Below are 20,326 nucleotides of genomic sequence, written 5' to 3'. Positions count from 1 at the left end.
ATAAATAAATGAACATAGACCAAACAAACACACGGGTAGCGTACAGACATGAACACTGGAACAGAAACAATAAGGCCTCGGGAAAGAACCAAAGGGAGTGACATTTATAGGGAAGGTAATCAGGCAGGGGATTGAGTCTGATGAAGCGCTGATGTGCGTAACGATGATGACAGGTGTGCGTAACAATGAGCAGCTTGATGACTTCGAGCCCCGGGTGAGGGAGTATACGTGATATACGGACTCAAAGTCAACAACTAAATCATGACAGCAAGTAAAACACTTAATAAATGACACCGTTTTTTGCTATCATTAAAACTCACCTAATATGCACTGTTGTTGACTGTGTTGTATGTAGTCACATCCAAAATTATTTGCACCCTTGATAAAGATGCACTAAAAATAAATAGATCTAAAATAATACAAATACCGAGCTACAGTATATTGTCAATGCAAACAAAGGAACAATTATAATATTGTATTCTAATACAATTGCTCAGAGAAAGAGAGCAATAATACAATCCAAAATAGATAGGTGCTAAAATGATTGGCACCCCTGTTTTCAATACTCCTGCACCCTCCCCTTGTGAGGATAACGGCACTGAGACTTCTTCTAAAATGTTTTATGAGATCAGAGAACACATTGGGAGGGATCTTAGACCATTCCTCAATACAGAATCCTTCCAGATCCTTGATATCCTTTGTCTGCGCTTATGGACTGCCCTCTTCAATTCAAACCACACGTTTTCAATGGGTTTCAAGTCCGGAGACATAGATGGCCATTGAACATTTAAAATGTTGTGGTCAATTAACCATTTCTTTGTGGATTTTGATTTGTGCTCTGGGTTATTTTCTTGCTGGAAGATCCACTTGCGGCCAAGTTTCAGCCTCCTACTAGAGGCAACCAGGTTTTTGGCAAAAATATCCTAGTACATGGTAGAGTTCACATGATGCCATTGACCTTAACAAGGGCCTCAGAAACAATGGAAGCAAAACAGCCCCATAACATCAAAGATCCACCACCATATTTTACAGTAGGTATGAGGTTATTTTCTGCATTTGCATTCTTCTTTCGAGGCCAAACCCACCACTGGTGTGCATGGCCAAAGCTATATTTTCATCTCATCTGACCATAACACCCAGTTCTTATCCAAGTGCCAATGCCGTTTAGCAAACTCCAGGATTTACATTGGTTTGTTGCTCTCAATAAAGGCTTTTATTATCCAATACCAGGGAATGGTGTCCAATACCAGGCAAGTTGACCATTATTCCAATGGTTTTAAACTTCTTAATTCTTGCCCTAATAGTGGTATATTTGTATTTTGTTGGGGGGAGTGGGGAAGCTGTTCCCCAATATGGTCCGTATTACAAAATATATATTTTTTTGCATCCTGTGCGGTATTCATATTTCCATGATCAGCTATAAGTTCATAAACATGTTATATATTGGCATATCCTACTATATGTCACACACCTCCTCACACTTGTATGTTATTTTGCATACTCAACCTCAACCAGTGCAGTAAAAATTACACTACATGACAAAAAGTATGCTCATCTCACTACAAAATCATGGGCATTAATATGGAGTTGGTCCCCCCTTTGCTGCTATAACAGCCTCCACTCTTCTGGGAAGGCTTTCCCCTAGATGTCGGAACATTGTTGCAGGGACTTGCTTCCATTCAGCCACAACAGCATTAGTGAGGTCGGGCACTGACGTTGGGCGATTAGGCTTGGATCGCAGTCAGCGTGCCGATTTATCCTAAAGGTATTAGATGGGGTTGAGGTCAGGGCTCTGTGCAGGCCATTCAAGTTATTCTACACCGATTTCAACAAACCATTTCTGTATGGACCTCGCAAGATATTGTCATGCTGAAACAGGAAAGGGCCTTCACCAAACTGTTGCCACAAAATTAAAAGCTTTGTTCTAGAATGTCATTGTATGCTGTAGCATTGACTTCCCTTCACTGGAACTAAGGGGCCTAGCCCGAACCATGAAAAACAGCCCATTATTCCTCCTCCACCAAACATTACAGTTGGCACTATGCATTCGGGCAGGTAGCGTTCTCCTGGCATCCGCCAAACCCAGATTCGTCCGTCGGACTGCCAGATGGAGAAGTGTGATTCATCACCCCAGATAATGCGTTTCCACTGCTCCAGAGTCCAATGGCGAAGCGCTTTACACCACTCCATCCGACGCTAGGCATTTTGCATGGTGATCTTAGGCTTGTGTGCGGCTGCTCGACCATGGAAACCCATTGCATGAAGCTCTTGACGAACAGTTCTTGTGCTGACCTTGCTTCCACAGTTTGGAACTCGGTAATGAGTGTTGCTACTGAGGACAAATTATTTTTACGCGCTATGCGCTTCAGCACTTGGTGGTCCCTTTCTGTGAGCTTGTGTTGCCTACCGCTTCGCGGCTGAGCCATTGTTGCTCCTAGACATTTCCACTTCACAATAACAGCACTTACAGTTGACTGGGGAAGCTCTAGCAGGGCAGAAATTGGACGAACTGACTTGTTGGATAGGTGGCATCCTATGATGGTGACGTGGAAAGCCACTGAGCTCTTCAGTACGGCCATTCTACTTGCAATTTTTGTCTATGGAGATTGCATGGCGGTGTGCTCGATTTTATACACCTGTCAGAAAGGGGTGTGACTGAAATAGAAGAATCCACTAATTTTAAGGGTTGTCCACATACACTACAACATGTGTTTTTCCTGTTTTGTATCATATTGTACAACAGCTAATGAAACTAAAACTGTAAAAGTGTTATCAGTGTTATTTCCTGATAGTGGTTGGTTTAAATCAGCCTGTTTGCATGGGCAGGAGTTTCGGCTTGCCTGGTGACATTACCAGTTGGTAAATTGGTTAATAGACCAAAAACAAGGAGAGTTCCAAACCTCTCTGCCAATAAAAGCTAGTTTTACCTTTTCCCCTCCCACTCAGACCACAGACATTCCTAGCAAAATTATTGTTAGCAAAAATTTTTTTTGCTAAAAATACATTTTAATGGAAAACTATTACAAGGTACATAATTGTTACGCAGAAATGTTTTGATGTTGATATACAAACAGCTGCATTGGACCTTTCAATACGTTATTAATGCTTTTTCTAAAATGATTTATAAACAAAATATATATAGTCACTTACATAATTGGACACAGAGAGGCTGGGTAATTTATAAATCCATTTTAAGGACATTGAGCATATGTCACAACCATGTGTGTTAAACCTAAAAAAGGACATTATATTTCATGTATACAGTGTGCTCGATCAGTCCTGCATAATAAAAGCTCCTGTGTGTTCCTCTGTTTCAGTAGAGATGCCGCGTCAGTTCCCCAAGGTCTTGCTGAGCGAGGTGGATGAGTCAGTGCGTCTGCTGGCAGAGAAGGTGTATGCCTCGGCGCTGAAGGAGGAGGACACCAAGGATTCCCTGTCCATGTACACGGTGTCCGAGGACTGTCCCATCGGCATGAACCAGGTCCGGGAGCGAGAGATGCTCAAGGAGATCGCTGAGCAGTACTCTGAAGAGAGCACTAAAAGGTCAGAGGGCACAAATCAATTAATGGGGTCTAATTGTCAGTTTGATTCCGTTCAAGTCAAATTAACTTAAATTAAATTCCTGACTTTTTGTCAGTTAGGTTCATTTTCCTCAAGTGACTTGAACATCATGGAGTTGACCTCACTTGATTTTCAATAGGAGTCTGCATAGAGTCTGTATTTTCCACCTATCGACTTGTATGATGTTGGTTTCTCCAGGAAGAAGAGTTTCAAAATGAAGCGTTCCCAGTCATTATCTCAGCAGTTCCCCAGTTCCCTCAACATCTGTCCAGAGTGGGCTTTGTCTGTGGTCGCCCCTCTGTTCACCCCTGGCGCCCACTCCCTAGAGTTCCAGAGGGTCACCATTAGCGGAGACTATTGTGCAGGGGTAAGGGGCATTATATAATAATATATTCATTCATCATGTAATCACATCACAAATAATTTCCTACTACATGCAATGGCTGAAAAGTTATATCAAGGCATGGGCTGGCCATTTCTAATTCCTATGGTCTTGTCAACACATGTTTTTCCCAGATCACAGTGGAGGACTATGAGCAGGCAGCCAAAACCCTGATTAAAGCCCTATTTATCAGGGAGAAGTACTCCAGGCTGGCCTACCATCGCTTCCCCAGGACCACCGCCCAGTTCCTCCGCAGCGCTGAGAACCAGAAGTGGAACGTGGAGGAGGAGATCTTGCCAGGTAGAAAATCAAACTGTACACAGCCGGGTATCAACCATATACCAATACCTGTTCATCAATCTAACAAGTTCTACAGTGTAGGACATTTGATCAAAGTGCTCTAGGAACAGCTTTGCCTTGATTACTTCTGAGCTCAAGCTTTCGAAAAGGACCCAAAGGAATAGTAACTCCACTCGAGACACTCAGATTCTTCTGAAGCCGTTTCCTCTCTCTCCCTTCTGTTCACCCATCTAATCCTGTCCTCCGTAGACATGTGCCCCTGCCCTCAAGAGGGGGAGGATCCATACACTATGGAGGGCATCCCTGATGATCTGAACTACGCATTGCAGATGAAGGACGGCATTGTTTATGTGTACAATGACGCAGAGGCCCTGAAGCAGCAGCAGCCCCGCAGCCTGCCCTACCCTGACCTGGAGACCTTCGCCATTGACCTCAGCCATGTCCTCGCCATGATCGCCGACGGGCCCACGTGAACACCCCACCGCCCACATCACCACCTCACACAGACTGTTGCCCAATTCTCAATCACCCATCTATTACGGTGTTTGTAATATCATCTAATATCATTCTTCTCACAGGAAAACGTACTGCCACAGACGACTGAACTTCATGGCCTCCAAGTTCTATCTGCATGAGATGCTGAATGAGATGGCTGAGCTGAAGGAGCTGAAACGTGTTCCTCACAGAGACTTCTATAACGTCAGGAAGGTTGGTGATATATAGAATATAAGGCGTAATACAAATAAATAGGGTTGAACAACTCCCATGATTACATTTCACTGACTCAAGCTGTGCTTTAGAACAAACAGACACATTTTTTCTGGCTTATGTTTCCTCGTACATGCAGGTAGACACTCACATCCACGCAGCTGCTTGCATGAACCAAAAGCACCTGCTGAAGTTCATCCAGACCACCTACAAGACCGAGGCGGACCGAGTGGTGCTGGAGAAGGGGGGCCAAAAGCTCACCTTGAAACAGGTGTTTGACACCCTGACCATGGACCCCTATGACCTCACTGTGGACTCCCTGGACGTTCACGCTGTAAGAATGTTCCCAAAACACTTCATATTCTAATGCTTGAAATAATATTGGACAGTATTTAGGTTATTACAGTTTATAGGTTACATCAATTTAACACATTTAAAACACCTATTCTGCTCCACGATTAAACTGTTCATGAGCAGTTTATAGCACCTTTATAATGCACATATGAATATTCAGAATTAAGTCTGTAAACAATTGCAGTTTGGCACTAGGTTCCATGTAACTTGGCAGCAGTTTCTCTGAGAATGGTGTTTACTCTTAGGGAAGGCAAACATTCCACCGCTTTGACAAGTTCAACTCCAAGTACAACCCAGTGGGAGCCAGCGAACTCCGAGAGATTTACCTGAAAACAGACAACTACATCAAAGGGGAATACTTTGCTCGCATCATCAAGGTATAGCGTCAACTTATGCACAGCTTCACTATCGTGGGCATCTCTAACATCCTGCTATTCACTTCCTCTATAACAGGAAGTGGCCCATGAGTTGGAGGAGAGTAAGTACCAGCACGCAGAACCCCGTATGTCTATCTACGGCCGCTCCCCCGTCGAGTGGGAGAGCCTGGCCTCATGGTTCATCCAGCACAAGGTGCACTCCCCCAACATGCGCTGGGTCATCCAGGTACCCAGGATCTAGTAAGTGCCACGAATAGAAGAATTATGCACATCCAAACCTGGCACAGAAGCTGGACAAAATTAAGATAAAGGCAATGCTGCTCTCAATGCTGATTTTAAAATGAGTGACACTATAATGCTTCAGCCGTAATGGTCTTTGTAAGACTTACACTACTTGTAATTGTTCCATGGCAGTGGACACGTATAAAATGTGACGTGTTACATTGTAAACCAGGGTGATGGTCCATATTCAATAGCTGTTATTTAACTTTTACCCCGTTGATTAACAGCTCTTGTTTGCACATAACAAACAATGGTAGGTGTGTAAGACGCACAAAGGCTAGAAGGAATGGTGCTGGTACTTGTACAAACAAAGGCAGTGGTCAACATTATTATCAAATCAATCAACAGTTGAACTGAATCAATCATCAGTCTTACAGTGATCGAGCAAATTACATGTCTAAAGATATCCGTTTCACAAATGTATCGTTTTGTCTTGCAGTGACATTTTCAAGTCGAAGAACATAATACCGAACTACGCCAAGCTGCTGGAAAATATTTTCCTCCCACTGTTCAAGGCTACAGTCAATCCACAAAAGAACAAGGAGATGCACGTTTTCTTGAAATATGTGCGTATTTACAACACATGGCAGGGTGGCTAAACTTTATCAGACTGCTTCTACAAGTCAGAAATGTTGGTGAAAGAGCTATAATTCACATTCATCCTAATAATCAAAATGTTGATATTAGATTGCATTTATACAGTGGTACTTTACCCTGGATCTCAAAGCATCTTACAGTGCATGAGAGTACCTCACTACTTCCTCCACCACCAATAGGTAGAACCCTCCTGGGTCTAGCATCATGCATGGCAGACATTTTGTGCCAGAATGTCTACCGTGCACCAGCTATGGCACATTCTCAGATCCCCACCTCCTGTCCTGTAGGTAACTGGGTTCGACAGTGTGGATGATGAGTCCAAGCACAGCGACCACATGTTCTCCTACAAGAGCCCCAAACCTGAGGAGTGGACCTCAGGCGAAAACCCACCCTACAGTTACTACCTCTTCTACATGTACGCCAACATCATGGTGCTCAACAACCTGAGGAAGTAAGTCCATGCTCCGGACCAGGGTGTCAAGTAAACATGTATTGTATTGATAGTATTCCCGTGTGTAGCCTACTGCTATGATTAAAGGTAGACTCAGCAATATAAGGTATAATATATATTTATTTGTCCTACTGTTACATAAATATGTCTTCTCCGTCTTTATGTAATGTGACGCGTCATTGTTTGTTTTCCCCAGGGAACGAGGCCTCAATACCTTCCAGTTCCGGCCCCACTGTGGCGAGGCCGGGTCCATCACCCACCTGGTCTCTGCCTTCCTCACGGCAGACAACATCTCCCACGGCCTCAACCTAAAGAAGGTCCGACACCTCAACTCTGACCCCTAATCATTACCTATGAAATGGCCAAGATTGGGTAGTAACGGATTACATGTAACAGGGATTATAATCTTTAAATGCGGTGCTGAACCACAGCTTTCAGTGGGAATGGAAGCGTTTCACTTCTGCTCTAATCCATTTCAAATCTCCAAAACGGCCAAAATTGCTTGCTTTCTACAGAAACTTTTTTTTAACCCAAAAAAGTCAGACAGCCCACTGACTGAGAACTGAGTTATTCCACATTTCATCAGGATCTTTGTGTCAAAAGGGCATTATTGATCAACGCAGCTCCATCCTGTTTAGTTCCCAATGTCTGGGATGACACATGACAAATCAGCTGCTTACTCAGCTACATTTCTAGTTTCAGTGGAAACGAGTACACTAAAAATGACCTGCGTCTTTGCAGACAGATCTATGTGTTTTTGTAAACTTTTAGTCTAGTCAGAATATTTGCACAATTGATCATCCAAATCACGAAGTAATCAGATTTATCTGGGATCTGTTACATCTGTCTATTGAAGGCGTTATCATACCTGACTGTTATGTTAAGGGTTGGTCAGTAAATCAAGACCTATAATTGCACAATCGGAGATGAGGTTTGAGCCTTCTCTGGAAGTTGACAGTGAAGCTGACCTTTTAGTAGTGATGCCATTTCATCAAGAAGATGCAGCAGACAGCCGAGCCAGCACTTGCCTAAATTAGGTAGGCAGTTAGAAAGGGAACTGATCGGTCATGGCCCTGGACATGGGTCATGGCCAAGACAAAGGGAGTTTTGACATCTCTCCATCACTCTCCTTCCCCAGAGTCCTGTGCTGCAGTACCTGTACTACCTGGCCCAGGTCCCCATCGCCATGTCTCCTCTGAGCAACAACAGCCTGTTCCTGGAGTACTCCAAGAACCCTCTCAAGGAGTTCCTCCAGAAAGGCCTGTGTGTGTCCCTGTCCACCGACGACCCCATGCAGTTCCACTACACCAAGGTCACTGGGCACTTCAGTAGATAGATCTAAAAGGATTGGATAGGTGTAAGCAATGTGGCAGAAGTTACAACTAGCCCACCAGAAGGCAAGATGAAGCTATCACCATAATGTTTTATATCTATCCAACCCAGCCGCACAGCTGCAAGAGTAACAATTGTAAAATCAATGTTTGACGGTCAATCTTCTGTGTGTGAAATAAAATAGCATGTTAGCAAAGAAGCTTTGGGAAAACTCCCCCGTCTGTTTGTCCATGCTGCAGGAGGCCTTGATGGAGGAGTATGCCATTGCAGCCCAGCTGTGGAAGCTGAGTACCTGTGACACGTGTGAGATCGCCAGGAACAGTGTGCTGCAGAGTGGTCTGTCTCATCAGGTACAGTAAACAACAGCAAATACTTGGTAAATAGAACTGCTTGATAAATTGTAGTGTTGTGGTAAACACTAGTAATGCCTGGCATGCTGACTATGACAGATGTCTTAAACCTCCTGAAAATTACGCTCAGGCCGACAGTTCAGGAGAACACACCATGACATCACCTCATAAGTGATTTCTGTAGCCATCCCCCTCCTCATGTAATTCCTGAGTATGCCTCAGTGTGCTGTGTCACAGAGGTGACATATATCCCCCTTTACTCCTGCCAGGAAAAGATGCACTTCCTGGGGCCCAACTACCTGCAGGACGGGCCGGAGGGAAATGACATCAGACGGACCAACGTGGCTCAGATCCGCATGGCCTACCGGCACGAGACTCTGTGCAATGAGCTCAGCTTCCTGGTGGAGGCCGTAAAGTCAGAGGCCAGCGGAACCCAGGTAGAGTGACCACAGCAGAGAGACCCTTTTACACATACCGAGCTGAGCCAGGCTTAACCAAGCTGAGTTGTACAGTGCTTGCCGTGTCAGTGGTTACACATTCACTGCACAGTAGTTGCTAGAACCATGCTGGAAAGGTCCATGTGAAAAGATAGTATCTGAGACAGCACTGTATGGTTTGGGTCAGGAGATAATGTGACCTTTAGTCTCTCTCTATTTCAGCTCTAGGCCACAGCCAAGTACTGTACTGGGTCGTTCCATGAAATTAGTGCCTTTTGCATCCCTTTGTTATTTTATGTAGAAATTGTGCACCAATATTGAATTTTAAAGCCTTTTATATTAAATACTAACTTTTAATATAGACCACATGGAGAATTCAATCAGATTTTTTACTTGAACGAAGACTTGCTAAAGTGCGAAAACTCAGCATTTTGACATGTCCCAACATGCACCTTCTGTGACTTCTTGGAAGATTCAACCCATTTAACCCTTCCTTAAATGTCTCAGGTTTTCAACATCATGGTAAAGCCCTAGTTAATTTGTAGCTTTGACAAAGTCATTTCTAAAAATGATTATTAATTTAATCTGATTAGTGATTTATTTACATCAGTCCCTCATTTTAACGTCAACCATGTTACGTGAACTGAAATTCTGTTTTAATATATTGAAACCATTCCTTTATAGTTTTTTCAAAAGAAACATTGAAAATCTAATTGTCAAATCATAGTGTAAAAGCAGGTGAGCTGGTTCTACTCTTCTTGGCCATTTGCTGGTGTTTAGTGGCAGAAAACTGAGAAGGTCGAGCATTACAGGTCAACCCTGTTACCCATAGATATACAGATAGAAGCTTGCATTCTGTTGTACACAAGCTTCTATTCCCACTCTCACATGGGGATTTATGGCTGATTTAAGATGAAATCGTCAACCCTGCTACAGTCAACCCTGTTACAGTCAACCCTGCTACAGTCAACCCTGTTACAGTCAACCCTGCTACAGTCAACCCTGTTACAGTCAACCCTGTTACAGTCAACCCTGCTACAGTCAACCCTGTTACAGTCAACCCTGCTACTTTATTTGTCACTTAATAGGCTCTAGTAAAAAAAAGACCTTGAGAAAGACCTTGAGAAAGACCTTGAGAAAGACCTTGAGAAAGACCTTGAAAAAAAGACCTTGAGAAAGACCTTGAAAAAGACCTTGAGAAAGACCTTGAAAAAAAGACCTTGAGAAAGACCTTGAAAAAGACCTTGAGAAAGACCTTGAAAAAAAGACCTTGAGAAAGACCTTGAGAAAGACCTTGAGAAAAAGACCTTGAGAAAAAGACCTTGAGAAAAAGACCTTGAGATGGAAAATGTGTTTTTTATTAACATGAATGTGTGCTCTTTATGACAAAGTAAAATTAGGAGAACAGACCTTTTTTTTTTAGCAAGTTACACTTCTCAAAACGCACCAAAATGGTGAAAAGATCCAACTGTTACTGGGCTATGGTAATACTGAGAGAATAAGGCACCTTGCTATATGAATAAGACCGTACTGTGTAAGCTACACCACATCAAGCCAAGCTAACAGCACCATACTAGGCAAATCACAGTACCCATGTCCTCTGTTGACTCATTTGCATGCAGGTTTTTTTATCGTTGAGAAAGCAGAACTTACTCGCTACCTAATTTTCTCATGTTGTCCTAGAAAACCAGTTTTGTAGTTGAACATGAGAGCCAGAGGGACACTGCCTGTACACTGCCAGTACACTGCCACTCCCAGGTCCTGTTAAAAAAAAATACTACCAACTGTGCCAATACAAGAGTTCTCACACCAGAATGAAAGCCAATCCGAGAGCATAGCCATTTTTGTTGTTGTTCTTGTCTTTCTATTTGAATTACAGTACATAATGGTAGAAGGGATATTATTGTGTTCTATCAGGTGAAGGGACTCACATTTAAAGAAGTTACTAAGTTCGTAGCTGGGTATGAGAGGAGTGGTGTTTTCTATTATACAACTTTGGTAAGAGGTTAACTACGGAGCACTTTCTATAATGTTGAATTGCTTCTCTTATGTGGGCATCATACCATGGACAAAAATCACTTGACAAAAGGTGAACTGTAATCATGTGGCGACTATGACAAACTTTCATCCTAGAATTGGTTCATTGTCTGAATGCAGCATAAATGTCACTCAACTGTACGTGTATGATCGGGAAATTTGTTTTTATATGACAATAAAGAGCTACTTAGAATAGGCGTCTGTGTCAAATACTGTAACAAATGCACCTGAAACACAAAGTTGGTCAAATATGAGACTGACAACCACCTGAGGTTGCCAACATGTAATAAAATAAGACAATATACATAACTGCTCTCTTTATTAGCCTGTTGTTGGTTTATGTTATGAATGTTCAGAGACAGTTCAGTTTATCAATTAACAAGAAAAGACCATAATCATAGTTAACTAGCAAGTTGCGTCCTAAACATCCTGAATTAGTCATTCTAAAGTACTCCAGCCAACTACAGGTGCAGTTACAGAGTACATGCTACCACCTATAGGCCACCATAGAACATTGCACTCAAATGCTAAATGCAGTTTGTCTTTCATAAAATTACTAGGCTGTGCGCTTCTGTAAACAACCAGGTTGAACACAGGATATTGATGTAACTGAAGACTGCGTTAGCCCACTGAGCTAAAGCCTAGTTGTTAGCTCTGGTTGCTAACACAAGTCCTCAGGCAAAGTTACTCATCTTGTAAGTGTAGAGCCCTGCTACACTTCTAAAGGACATCAATTATGTTGTTGTGGATTTAGCTTTACTCAAAGACGCACAATAATAATATGATTGTCACAGCGAAATACAAAAGTGTTCAAAAGTGCAATTGGTCAACATTACAAACCCAAAATACTTTGACAGATTTGGTTAAAAATGTTCTGTGGACTAATATTTTTTTTAATATGTTAAATCATTGTTTAACTAACAGTGAGTAAAGTGCATATACAAAACAGCTTCAATCTTTAGTTACCTAATGGGAATTAAAAAATATATGTATTATTTTAACATTCACTCAGTCTCTCACACTTAATAAAAAGTACATTATTTATAACATCCAATGCACTGGCCTGGGTATCAGTGATATAATAAATAATTATTGTTAATAATAATGCAGAAGTTTTGTTTTAATTATGTTAAAAATAGTTGATAGAAATCACCTCACCCTAACATGTTGATTAAAGAGAAAATAGAAAGCTTGTCCTGGCTAAAGCATCCATGAGATTATTGTACTTATTTTCACATTTCATGAAATTACAAACCATTCCCACAGAGTGTGTGGATTTCAAAATTAAAGTATTCATGTGACTACAGTGATTTATGCAAAGTTCAACAGCAGTTACAGAGCTGCCTATAACAGTTATACTAAAACATCTACTATTATCCAGGATTCAAAGCGCAATTCTAAGAGTAGGTATAACCAAGCTGAACGGAAACAATGTGGCCAACTTATTAGGTACACTCATCTAGTACCAGGTCGGACCCTCATTTGCCTCGAGAACAGCCTGAATTTGAAAGGGCATGGAAACATTGCTCAATTGATATTAAGGGACCTAAAGTGTGCCAGGAAAGCATCCCCCACACCGTTACACCACCAGCTTGTACTGTTGAAAAAAGGCAGGATGGGGCCATAGACTCATGCTGCTTATGCCAAACCCTGACTCTACCACCAGCATGACGCAACACGAACCAGGATTGGTCGGACCAGTCAGTGTTTTTCCACTCCTCAATTGTCCAGTGTTGGTGATCATGTGCCCACTGGAACTAATTCTTCTTGTTTTTAGCTGATAAGAGTGGAACCCGGTGTGGTCGTTTGCTGTAATAGCTCATCTGTGACAAGGACCAGTGAGTTGTGCGTTCTGAGATGCTGTTCTGCACACCATTGTTGTACTGCGTCATTATTTACCCGTTTGTGGCCCGCCTTTTAGCTTGCAAGATTCTTGCCATTCTCCTTCGACCTCTCATCAACGAGCTGTTTATGACCATAGAACTGACTGGATGTTTTGTTGTTTATCGCACAATTCTTGAACAACCCTACACTCTGTCATGCCTGGAAAGCCCAGGAGGCCGGGCCTCTGAGATACTGGAACCGGCGTGCCTGGCACCGATGAGCAAACCATGCGTAAAGTCGCATAGGTCAGTTTTGCCCATCCTAACATTCAATCGAACAGAATGCCTCGATGTCTGTCTGCCTGCTTTATATGGCAAGCCACGGCCACGTCACTCACTGTCTGTAGAAACAAACCATTTTCATGAATGGGGTAGTGTACCTAATAAGCTGGCCACCATGTGTATATACACATCTTTAAATCTTATATACACATCCACTTTGGAGAGCAATCATGTAAAAATATGGAAAAGTAAAAAAGAGAACATAAAATAAATATAATCAGTGGTTATTGCTAAAAGTGAAGATCACATAGGCACATTTCTATAAAGCAAACTAAATCCTATCTACATACCCCAAAACTAGGCCAAGGTTTTTTCCTGATGAGGAAAAACTACAGGCCCTACACTAAGTCAGGAAAAACCCCTAACTATTCCCGATGTCAGTTTGTCTGTCACTAGTTTATCAAAGTGTCTTAGTGTTGAGCAGTTTACGGTCTGTGTGGATGGCCTGCCTCGTCAGCCAGGTTGAGGATACAGCCAGCTATGTCCTCCTCTGTAGGGGCATCAGGCATCACCCACGACTCATTAGCAGCGGTCACTTGCAAGCGGCATATCGGACAATTCCTGCTCTGCCCACTCCTATGAAAACAAACCAATTCATTGAATTGACTCAAATTACTCATTAAAATGGACCTTGTGACAACAGATGTATCTATGGACGGTTGTGGCTTGTGTCCATCTCTCTTACCACTTGTCAATGCACTTCTGACAGAAGCTATGAGCACAAGGCAGGATGAGGTCAGATTTCCCATCCATGCAGATACAGCACTCTTCCTCATCAGTCAACTGCTTTACCCTGTATGGGAATAAACATAATGGCTTGCATCACTCAGCTTCCAGACTTCCTCTTTCTCACAATAGAGAAGAGCAAAGTAATAAATGAGACTTGGAAGGATGGCAACGCAAGACTACACACAGAAATATGAAAGAAAACACAGTGATGTACTAACCTGCCCATCCACATGCTGGCCTGACAGGAGTCCCCTGATGGGAGGTTTCCAGATGGGAGGTTTCCAGATGGGAGCCTGGCGCCCTCTGCTGACAGCACCTCTGCTGCCTGGCTGGTAATGTCACGGTACAGCTGAATGAACTGGTACAGGTTCATGATGCGAGACGCCTCCACCATCCCATTCTCTTTGTTGATCTGACAAACCACAGGGCAATAAGACACTTTTCAGTCTCAAAAACATGCACATGCCATCACACACTGCAAATGACAAACAATTTAAGTTTCAAAAACACACACATGCCCCGTAAACAGCTAGCGAGAATGGAGACAAGTCTTATTCATTAGAGACCAACTTCCGTTTGTCCCTCTCTCACCTTGGTACAAACTATCCTCACAGCCACTTTCCACAGAGCAGAGGCGTCCGAGCCAGTCTGGACTTCAAAGATAAGGTGTTTTTGCTGTCCAGCTGCAAGCTTAGCTGTCCTGTCCAGTTCACATTCATGGAGAAACATTGTTTGAATTATTTGACCGTAAGGGAAGGACTCACTAACGGGAACAGTGTAATAGTCATGGAGAAACATTGTTTGAATTATTTGACCGTAAGGGAAGGACTCACTAACGGGAACAGTGTAATAGTCATGGAGAAACATTGTTTGAATTATTTGACCGTAAGGGAAGGACTCACTAACGGGAACAGTGTAATAGTCATGGAGAAGATTAGGCTCACCCCCACCAATTATTGGGATGTTTGATTATCATGAGTCATGACATTTTTGCAATATTTTATGATCACTCTTAAAGTTATCTAAGAGTTTGTTTTATGCCACTGGTTAAGTGCTGTCGTCCAACCAAAGCAATGCACTTTCTGTTCAATTCAACACTGACACCAAACTACCCTTATTTTCTGTCACTTACTGCCTATGAGAGCTAAAAGCATACTGATTGGGGAAGAGACTAAGTTAAATTCCAGTAGGCCGAGAATGCTCTAGCTAGAGCTGGGACACTAATCGACATTTAGTAGTAGTTTAAATGATCATTTAAAAAATGTAAACGTTCCAACGTTATATCAATTCAGGCAATTTATTGCCGCTCTCTAGCTCTTGACTATGTTCATAATCTGGATGGTGTCAGTTAATAACCAGTGGTGTAATTGGATAATGATCAAGAAGTGCCAGAGGAGGACCAGTATCACTTTTGGGCCTTAGCCTACCATCTGGAAATGAAAGACAGCTATTCTCTTTGCCTACTGACTTATTACAAAGAACAGTGGAAACATGGAGTATATTGACAGTATGACAAAACATGGTCAGCCTTACATGTCATTGAGCTCTGCCACCCTGCCCAGGAACTCCTCGTAGTTGAGGTAACCGCTGTCTGTTACCAGCCTGGCGTGTTTCATCAGCTTCTCAGGTAGACTGGTCATCACCGCCTGGCCTGAGATCTGCTGGCCCATCCCGACCGCGCTCACACAAAAGCACTATGAGAAGACGGTGCAGGGGGGCCTGACCGGGGGAAACCCAAACAAACACAAGCAAAGTCACCAAGTCATGTACCTACTGTCTAGAGCAGTGGATCCCAAACTTTTTATAGTCTCGTACCCCTTCAAACATTCAACTGCGTACCCCTTCTTGTACCAGGGTCAGCACACTCTCAAATGTAGTTTTTTGCCATCGTTGTAAGCCTGCAACACACACACACACAATACATTTCTTAAACATAAGAATGAGTGAGTTGTCATCACAACCCGGCTCATGGGTAGTGACAAAGAGCTCTTATAGGTCCAGGGCACAAATAATAATATAAAAACAATCAATCATTTTGCTCTTTATTTAACCATCTTACATATAAAACTTTATTTGTTAATTGAAAATTGTGAATAACTCACCACAGGTTAATGAGAAGGGTGTGAATAACTCACCACAGGTTAATGAGAAGGGTGTGAATACCTCACCACAGGTTAATGAGAAGGGTGTGAATAACTCACCACAGGTTAATGAGAAGGGTGTGAATAACTCACCACAGGTTAATGAGAAGGGTGTGAATAACTCACCACAGGTTAATGAGAAGGGTGTGAATAACTCACCACAGGTTAATGAGAAGGGTGTGAATAACTCACCACAGGTTAATGAGAAGGGTGTGAATAACTCACCACAGGTTAATGAGAAGGGTGTGAATAACTCACCACAGGTTAATGAGAAGGGTGTGAATAACTCACCACAGGTTAATGAGAAGGGTGTGAATAACTCACCACAGGTTAATGAGAAGGGTGTGAATAACTCACCACAGGTTAATGAGAAGGGTGTGAATAACTCACCACAGGTTAATGAGAAGGGTGTGAATAACTCACCACAGGTTAGTGAGAAGGGTGTGAATAACTCACCACAGGTTAATGAGAAGGGTGTGAATAACTCACCACAGGTTAATGAGAAGGATGTGAATAACTCACCACAGGTTAATGAGAAGGGTGTGAATAACTCACCACAGGTTAATGAGAAGGGTGTGAATAACTCACCACAGGTTAATGAGAAGGGTGTGAATAACTCACCACAGGTTAATGAGAAGGGTGTGAATAACTCACCACAGGTTAATGAGAAGGGTGTGAATAACTCACCACAGGTTAATGAGAAGGGTGTGAATAACTCACCACAGGTTAATGAGAAGGGTGTGAATAACTCAGCACAGGTTAATGAGAAGGGTGTTCTTGAAAGGACGCACATATCTCTGCAATGTTGGGTTGAGAGTCTGTCTTAAATAATTTTCCACACACAGTCTGTGCCTGTATTTAGTTTTTATGCTGTGAGGGCCTAGAATCCACTCTCACACAGGTACGTGGTTGCAAAAGGCATCAGTGTCTTAACAGCGCGATTACTCTGGAGCGCAGCCCAATCCAGAAACCTGGCAGTGGCTAATGATGAAATAACATTTTCACAGAATCGCTTGTTGCGTTTTCTCTTGTTCAGATATCGGTAAGTGGACTGGAAGCAGGGCATGAAAGGGATAACGAATTCAGCTGTTTGTGCCATCCGTTTTGGGAAAGTACCTGCGTAATTGCGCACCCAATTCACTCAGGTGCTTCGCTATATTACATTTGACATCGTCCGTAAGCTTGAGTTCATTTGCACACAAAAACAAATCATACAATGATGGAAAGACCTGTATGTTGTCCTTGTTAATGCAGACAGAAAAGAGCTCCAACTTCTTAATCATAGCCTCAATTTTGTCCCGCACATTGAATATAGTTGCAGACAGTCCATTGAATATGGTTCATGTAATCCTAGATTCAGATCATTCAGGTGAGAAAAAAACATCCCCCAGATAGGCCAGTCGTGTGAGAAACCCGTCATCATGCAACGGTCAGACAAGTGACTATTATGGTCAGTAAAGAAAACTTTAAGCTCGTCTCTCAATTCAAAAAGCGTGTCAATACATCGCCCCTTGATAACCAGCTTCGGTAAGTTGTAAAAGTGTTACATGGTCGCTGCCCATATCATTGCATAGTGCAGAAATTACACGAGAGTTCAGCGGCCTTGCGTTAACAAATTTAACAATTTTCACTGTAGTGTCCAAAACATCTTTCAAGCTGTCAGGCATTCCCTTGGCAGCAAGAGCCTCTCGGTGGATGCTACAGTGTACCCAAGTGGCGTTGGGAGCAACTGCTTGCACACACGTTACCAGTCAACTATGGTCTCCCTATCACGCCATCAGTACAGATACCAACATGAGCAGCAGCTACATTTAGCTACATACGGACTGTTAGTGGAATTCCCGTGAGAGAGTAATGGTTAATGTGATTGGATGTTCATTATTTGACTAGGCTAACTGTATTTGACATTGTGTTGTTATTTCGCTGAACACTAGATGGTTTAATTTAATGTGACAGTGAAACAAGGCTACTCAGGCAAGAAAAAAAACCTCACCCAAATGTATAGCCCCATTAGAAAATATAAATGTGATTTATTTTTTCTGCGACTTTTTTGGGGCGTACCCCCAACGGCATTGCGCATACCCCTGTAAATGGCTCATTTTCCTCTCCTCCCCATGGCAAAATGAGTAGAATTCCATGACATTAGATATAAAATTGCTAAATCTTCTCTCCGCCCCATGGCAAAATGAGTAGAATTCCATGACATTAGATATAAAATTGCTAAATCTTCTCTCCGCCCCATGGCAAAATGTGTAGAATTTGAGATATTAAATAACCTTAGTCATTTTGTAAACATATCTAAAGGGATGGACAGCTAGGTAACTTTACTTTCAATGCATTGACATGGCAATATAATGTTACAATTACTGTTATATCCACTTGAATAATGAGGCAGTTAGAGCTGCACAAAACAGCCATACCGGGCTAGCTAGTTACAAGCACAGAATTGATAGGTTTATATATCAAAGATAAGTTTACGTTAATGTGTCCAGAAAAACCTCATCACCAATATCAATGTTACAATAGTAACTATAACTAATGATGTCAGGACTGTTATGTAATCAACTCAAACATCAGTTAACATGGTGGCTTCAATTTGTTACTTTGTAACTATAACATTGATAAGATTCCTACAAAATGATCTGCTTTTCATAGACAAGTATTCTTAGCGTGGTCGTTAATAAATAAACCATTTTTTCCCCACATAGGTATTTCATTTGGAACAATACGGATATTTTGTATAGAAGTAAAGTCTATTTTTTAAGAAATGGTTTAATAATCATGTCTTGCTGGTGAGTCAACTTTTTAATGCAGAAGGATTGTTACTCAATTATGAGGAATTTTTACCTCATTACAATATCCCTGTTACACCTAGAGAGTTTGCCATAGTCTTTGATGCTATTCCATCTGGAACTCTCATGTTGTTTAGAGGTGTAACCAGACCTCACCTTCCTGACCTGCCCTTGCTTGATCCAGTTGTCGCTCCAATAGTAAACATGTGTTTCTCCTTGCTCCCTCAGAATAACAGATCTATACGTGCTTAATTTCAAAAGGGATATTGTATCCATTCCTTATGTCACACAGACAACTATCGGGAAAAAAGTATGGTTATTACCACATAAATACCTGCCTGTTAACAAGGTCAAAGAGATCTAATTCAGAATGATCTGTAAGTATTACATGAAGACACTCAGACATGAACCGTACTTTTTATGTTGAGCATCCAGAAACAGTTTCTACATGTAAAGAAATTATGGAAAGATATTCATAGTTGAATAATTGTTAATATTCTTGATTACTTGTTTTTTTAATGGGAGAACGTTCTGCTTCCTTAACTATAAAAAGGATGAAGAAAAACAATTCTCAATCTAATTCTGCTAATGGAAAACTTACATATTGATAAATGTAAATGCACTTGTAATTAACCACTCTTCCGTGTTTTCTATAAGTAATTCGAGCAGTACATAAAACCATTCTACATTCTTCTAACAAGAAAGCTGCTAAAACAATCAATGTGTGCATCTTTTAAGGTATTTGTATAATCTGTCATTTGTTGTAACCCCTAGCATATGTTATCATTGTATGTTTGTATATTTCTTGTATGCATACTGGTTTTTCTGCAATACAATAAAATGTGACCAAAAAAAGAGAATTAAAAAAACGTCAGTTAGCAAGCTAGCGTAGTTTGCCTTGAAACGAAAACTTGTTGTCACACGAAAGGCTTGATCAGCCTTTGGCATTTTATCTACAGTACTGCATCTGTCACATGCATCGCACTAATTATCTACGTTAGCTAACTAACGTTATCACAATTTATTTATTGGTAGGCTCAGATGCTAACTTAGATAGCTAACGCTAGCTAAGAGAAAAACACAAGCCCATATAAGAAAATCAGTCCACATTTGGTGATAACAGTTCAGCTTACCTGGTATTGCTACGTGTCAACATCGATATTTCGCAAACCACATGCAATCAGCAACGTTTATTTTGTTTGAGTGTCTGTGTTGTGGTTTTTGTGTGCTGGCAAGCCTGTCGCAGAATGATGACGAAAGAAAATAGTACGCAAACGTCGCACTGGATTTTTTTATGCAGATCAATGGTGGCTCTCAAACCAAATTAAAGC

The 20,326-nt window shown here is 41.8% G+C and overlaps 2 protein-coding genes across 7 annotated transcripts in view; one reads left to right on the top strand and one right to left on the bottom strand.

Moving 5' to 3' along the window:
* Window positions 1-11,361, top strand: part of LOC109867198 (AMP deaminase 3) — a 24,148-nt gene extending 12,787 nt beyond the window's left edge. For 2 of the 4 annotated variants that reach the window (XM_020456202.2, XM_031801956.1), the window contains 14 exons: window positions 3,321-3,543; window positions 3,760-3,928; window positions 4,078-4,243; window positions 4,493-4,712; window positions 4,822-4,951; window positions 5,091-5,285; window positions 5,551-5,682; window positions 5,759-5,922; window positions 6,404-6,530; window positions 6,849-7,012; window positions 7,209-7,329; window positions 8,151-8,324; window positions 8,584-8,694; window positions 8,964-11,361. In XM_020456202.2, the coding sequence (XP_020311791.1) occupies window positions 3,321-3,543; window positions 3,760-3,928; window positions 4,078-4,243; window positions 4,493-4,712; window positions 4,822-4,951; window positions 5,091-5,285; window positions 5,551-5,682; window positions 5,759-5,922; window positions 6,404-6,530; window positions 6,849-7,012; window positions 7,209-7,329; window positions 8,151-8,324; window positions 8,584-8,694; window positions 8,964-9,140 (2,273 nt within the window). In that variant the 3' untranslated portion in view covers window positions 9,141-11,361. Of the gene's footprint in view, window positions 1-3,317; window positions 3,544-3,759; window positions 3,929-4,077; window positions 4,244-4,492; window positions 4,713-4,821; window positions 4,952-5,090; window positions 5,286-5,550; window positions 5,683-5,758; window positions 5,923-6,403; window positions 6,531-6,848; window positions 7,013-7,208; window positions 7,330-8,150; window positions 8,325-8,583; window positions 8,695-8,963 lie in introns of all 4 variants that reach the window. The other 2 variants (XM_020456201.2, XM_020456203.2) reach the window with 1 other exon arrangement.
* Window positions 10,553-20,326, bottom strand: LOC109867120 (RING finger protein 141). Of its 3 annotated transcripts, none has more exons than XM_031801958.1 (7): window positions 20,129-20,326; window positions 15,902-15,960; window positions 15,596-15,781; window positions 14,654-14,762; window positions 14,281-14,474; window positions 14,019-14,126; window positions 11,471-13,909 (listed from the first exon to the last, which is right to left on the bottom strand). In XM_031801958.1, the coding sequence occupies exons 3-7, from the start codon at window positions 15,730-15,732 to the stop codon at window positions 13,759-13,761; spliced, it is 699 nt and encodes a 232-aa protein (XP_031657818.1). In that variant the 5' UTR covers window positions 15,733-15,781; window positions 15,902-15,960; window positions 20,129-20,326; the 3' UTR covers window positions 11,471-13,758. The 3 variants fall into 3 exon arrangements, with proteins under 3 accessions (XP_020311635.1, XP_031657818.1, XP_031657817.1); XM_031801957.1 differs by having other exon boundaries at window positions 15,878-15,960; window positions 20,129-20,263; XM_020456046.2 differs by lacking the exon at window positions 15,902-15,960 and having other exon boundaries at window positions 10,553-13,909; window positions 20,129-20,260.

This window comes from Oncorhynchus kisutch, linkage group LG22, assembly GCF_002021735.2.
Source record: "Oncorhynchus kisutch isolate 150728-3 linkage group LG22, Okis_V2, whole genome shotgun sequence".
Classification (NCBI taxonomy): domain Eukaryota; kingdom Metazoa; phylum Chordata; class Actinopteri; order Salmoniformes; family Salmonidae; genus Oncorhynchus; species Oncorhynchus kisutch.
This window is presented reverse-complemented; position numbering and strand designations above follow the sequence as displayed.

What these genes read in the sequence shown, in the direction of transcription:
- LOC109867120 (XM_031801958.1), bottom strand. Translation starts at nt 15,732, where the DNA reads ATGGGCCAGCAGATCTCAGGCCAGGCGGTGATGACCAGTCTACCTGAG. An exon ending in GTGGCAGAGCTCAATGACAT is followed by an intron (nt 14,763 to 15,595) that starts GTAAGGCTGACC and finishes TGAACTGGACAG; the next exon opens with GACAGCTAAGCTTGCAGCTG. An exon ending in CAGAAGTGCATTGACAAGTG is followed by an intron (nt 13,910 to 14,018) that starts GTAAGAGAGATG and finishes TTGTTTTCATAG; the next exon opens with GAGTGGGCAGAGCAGGAATT.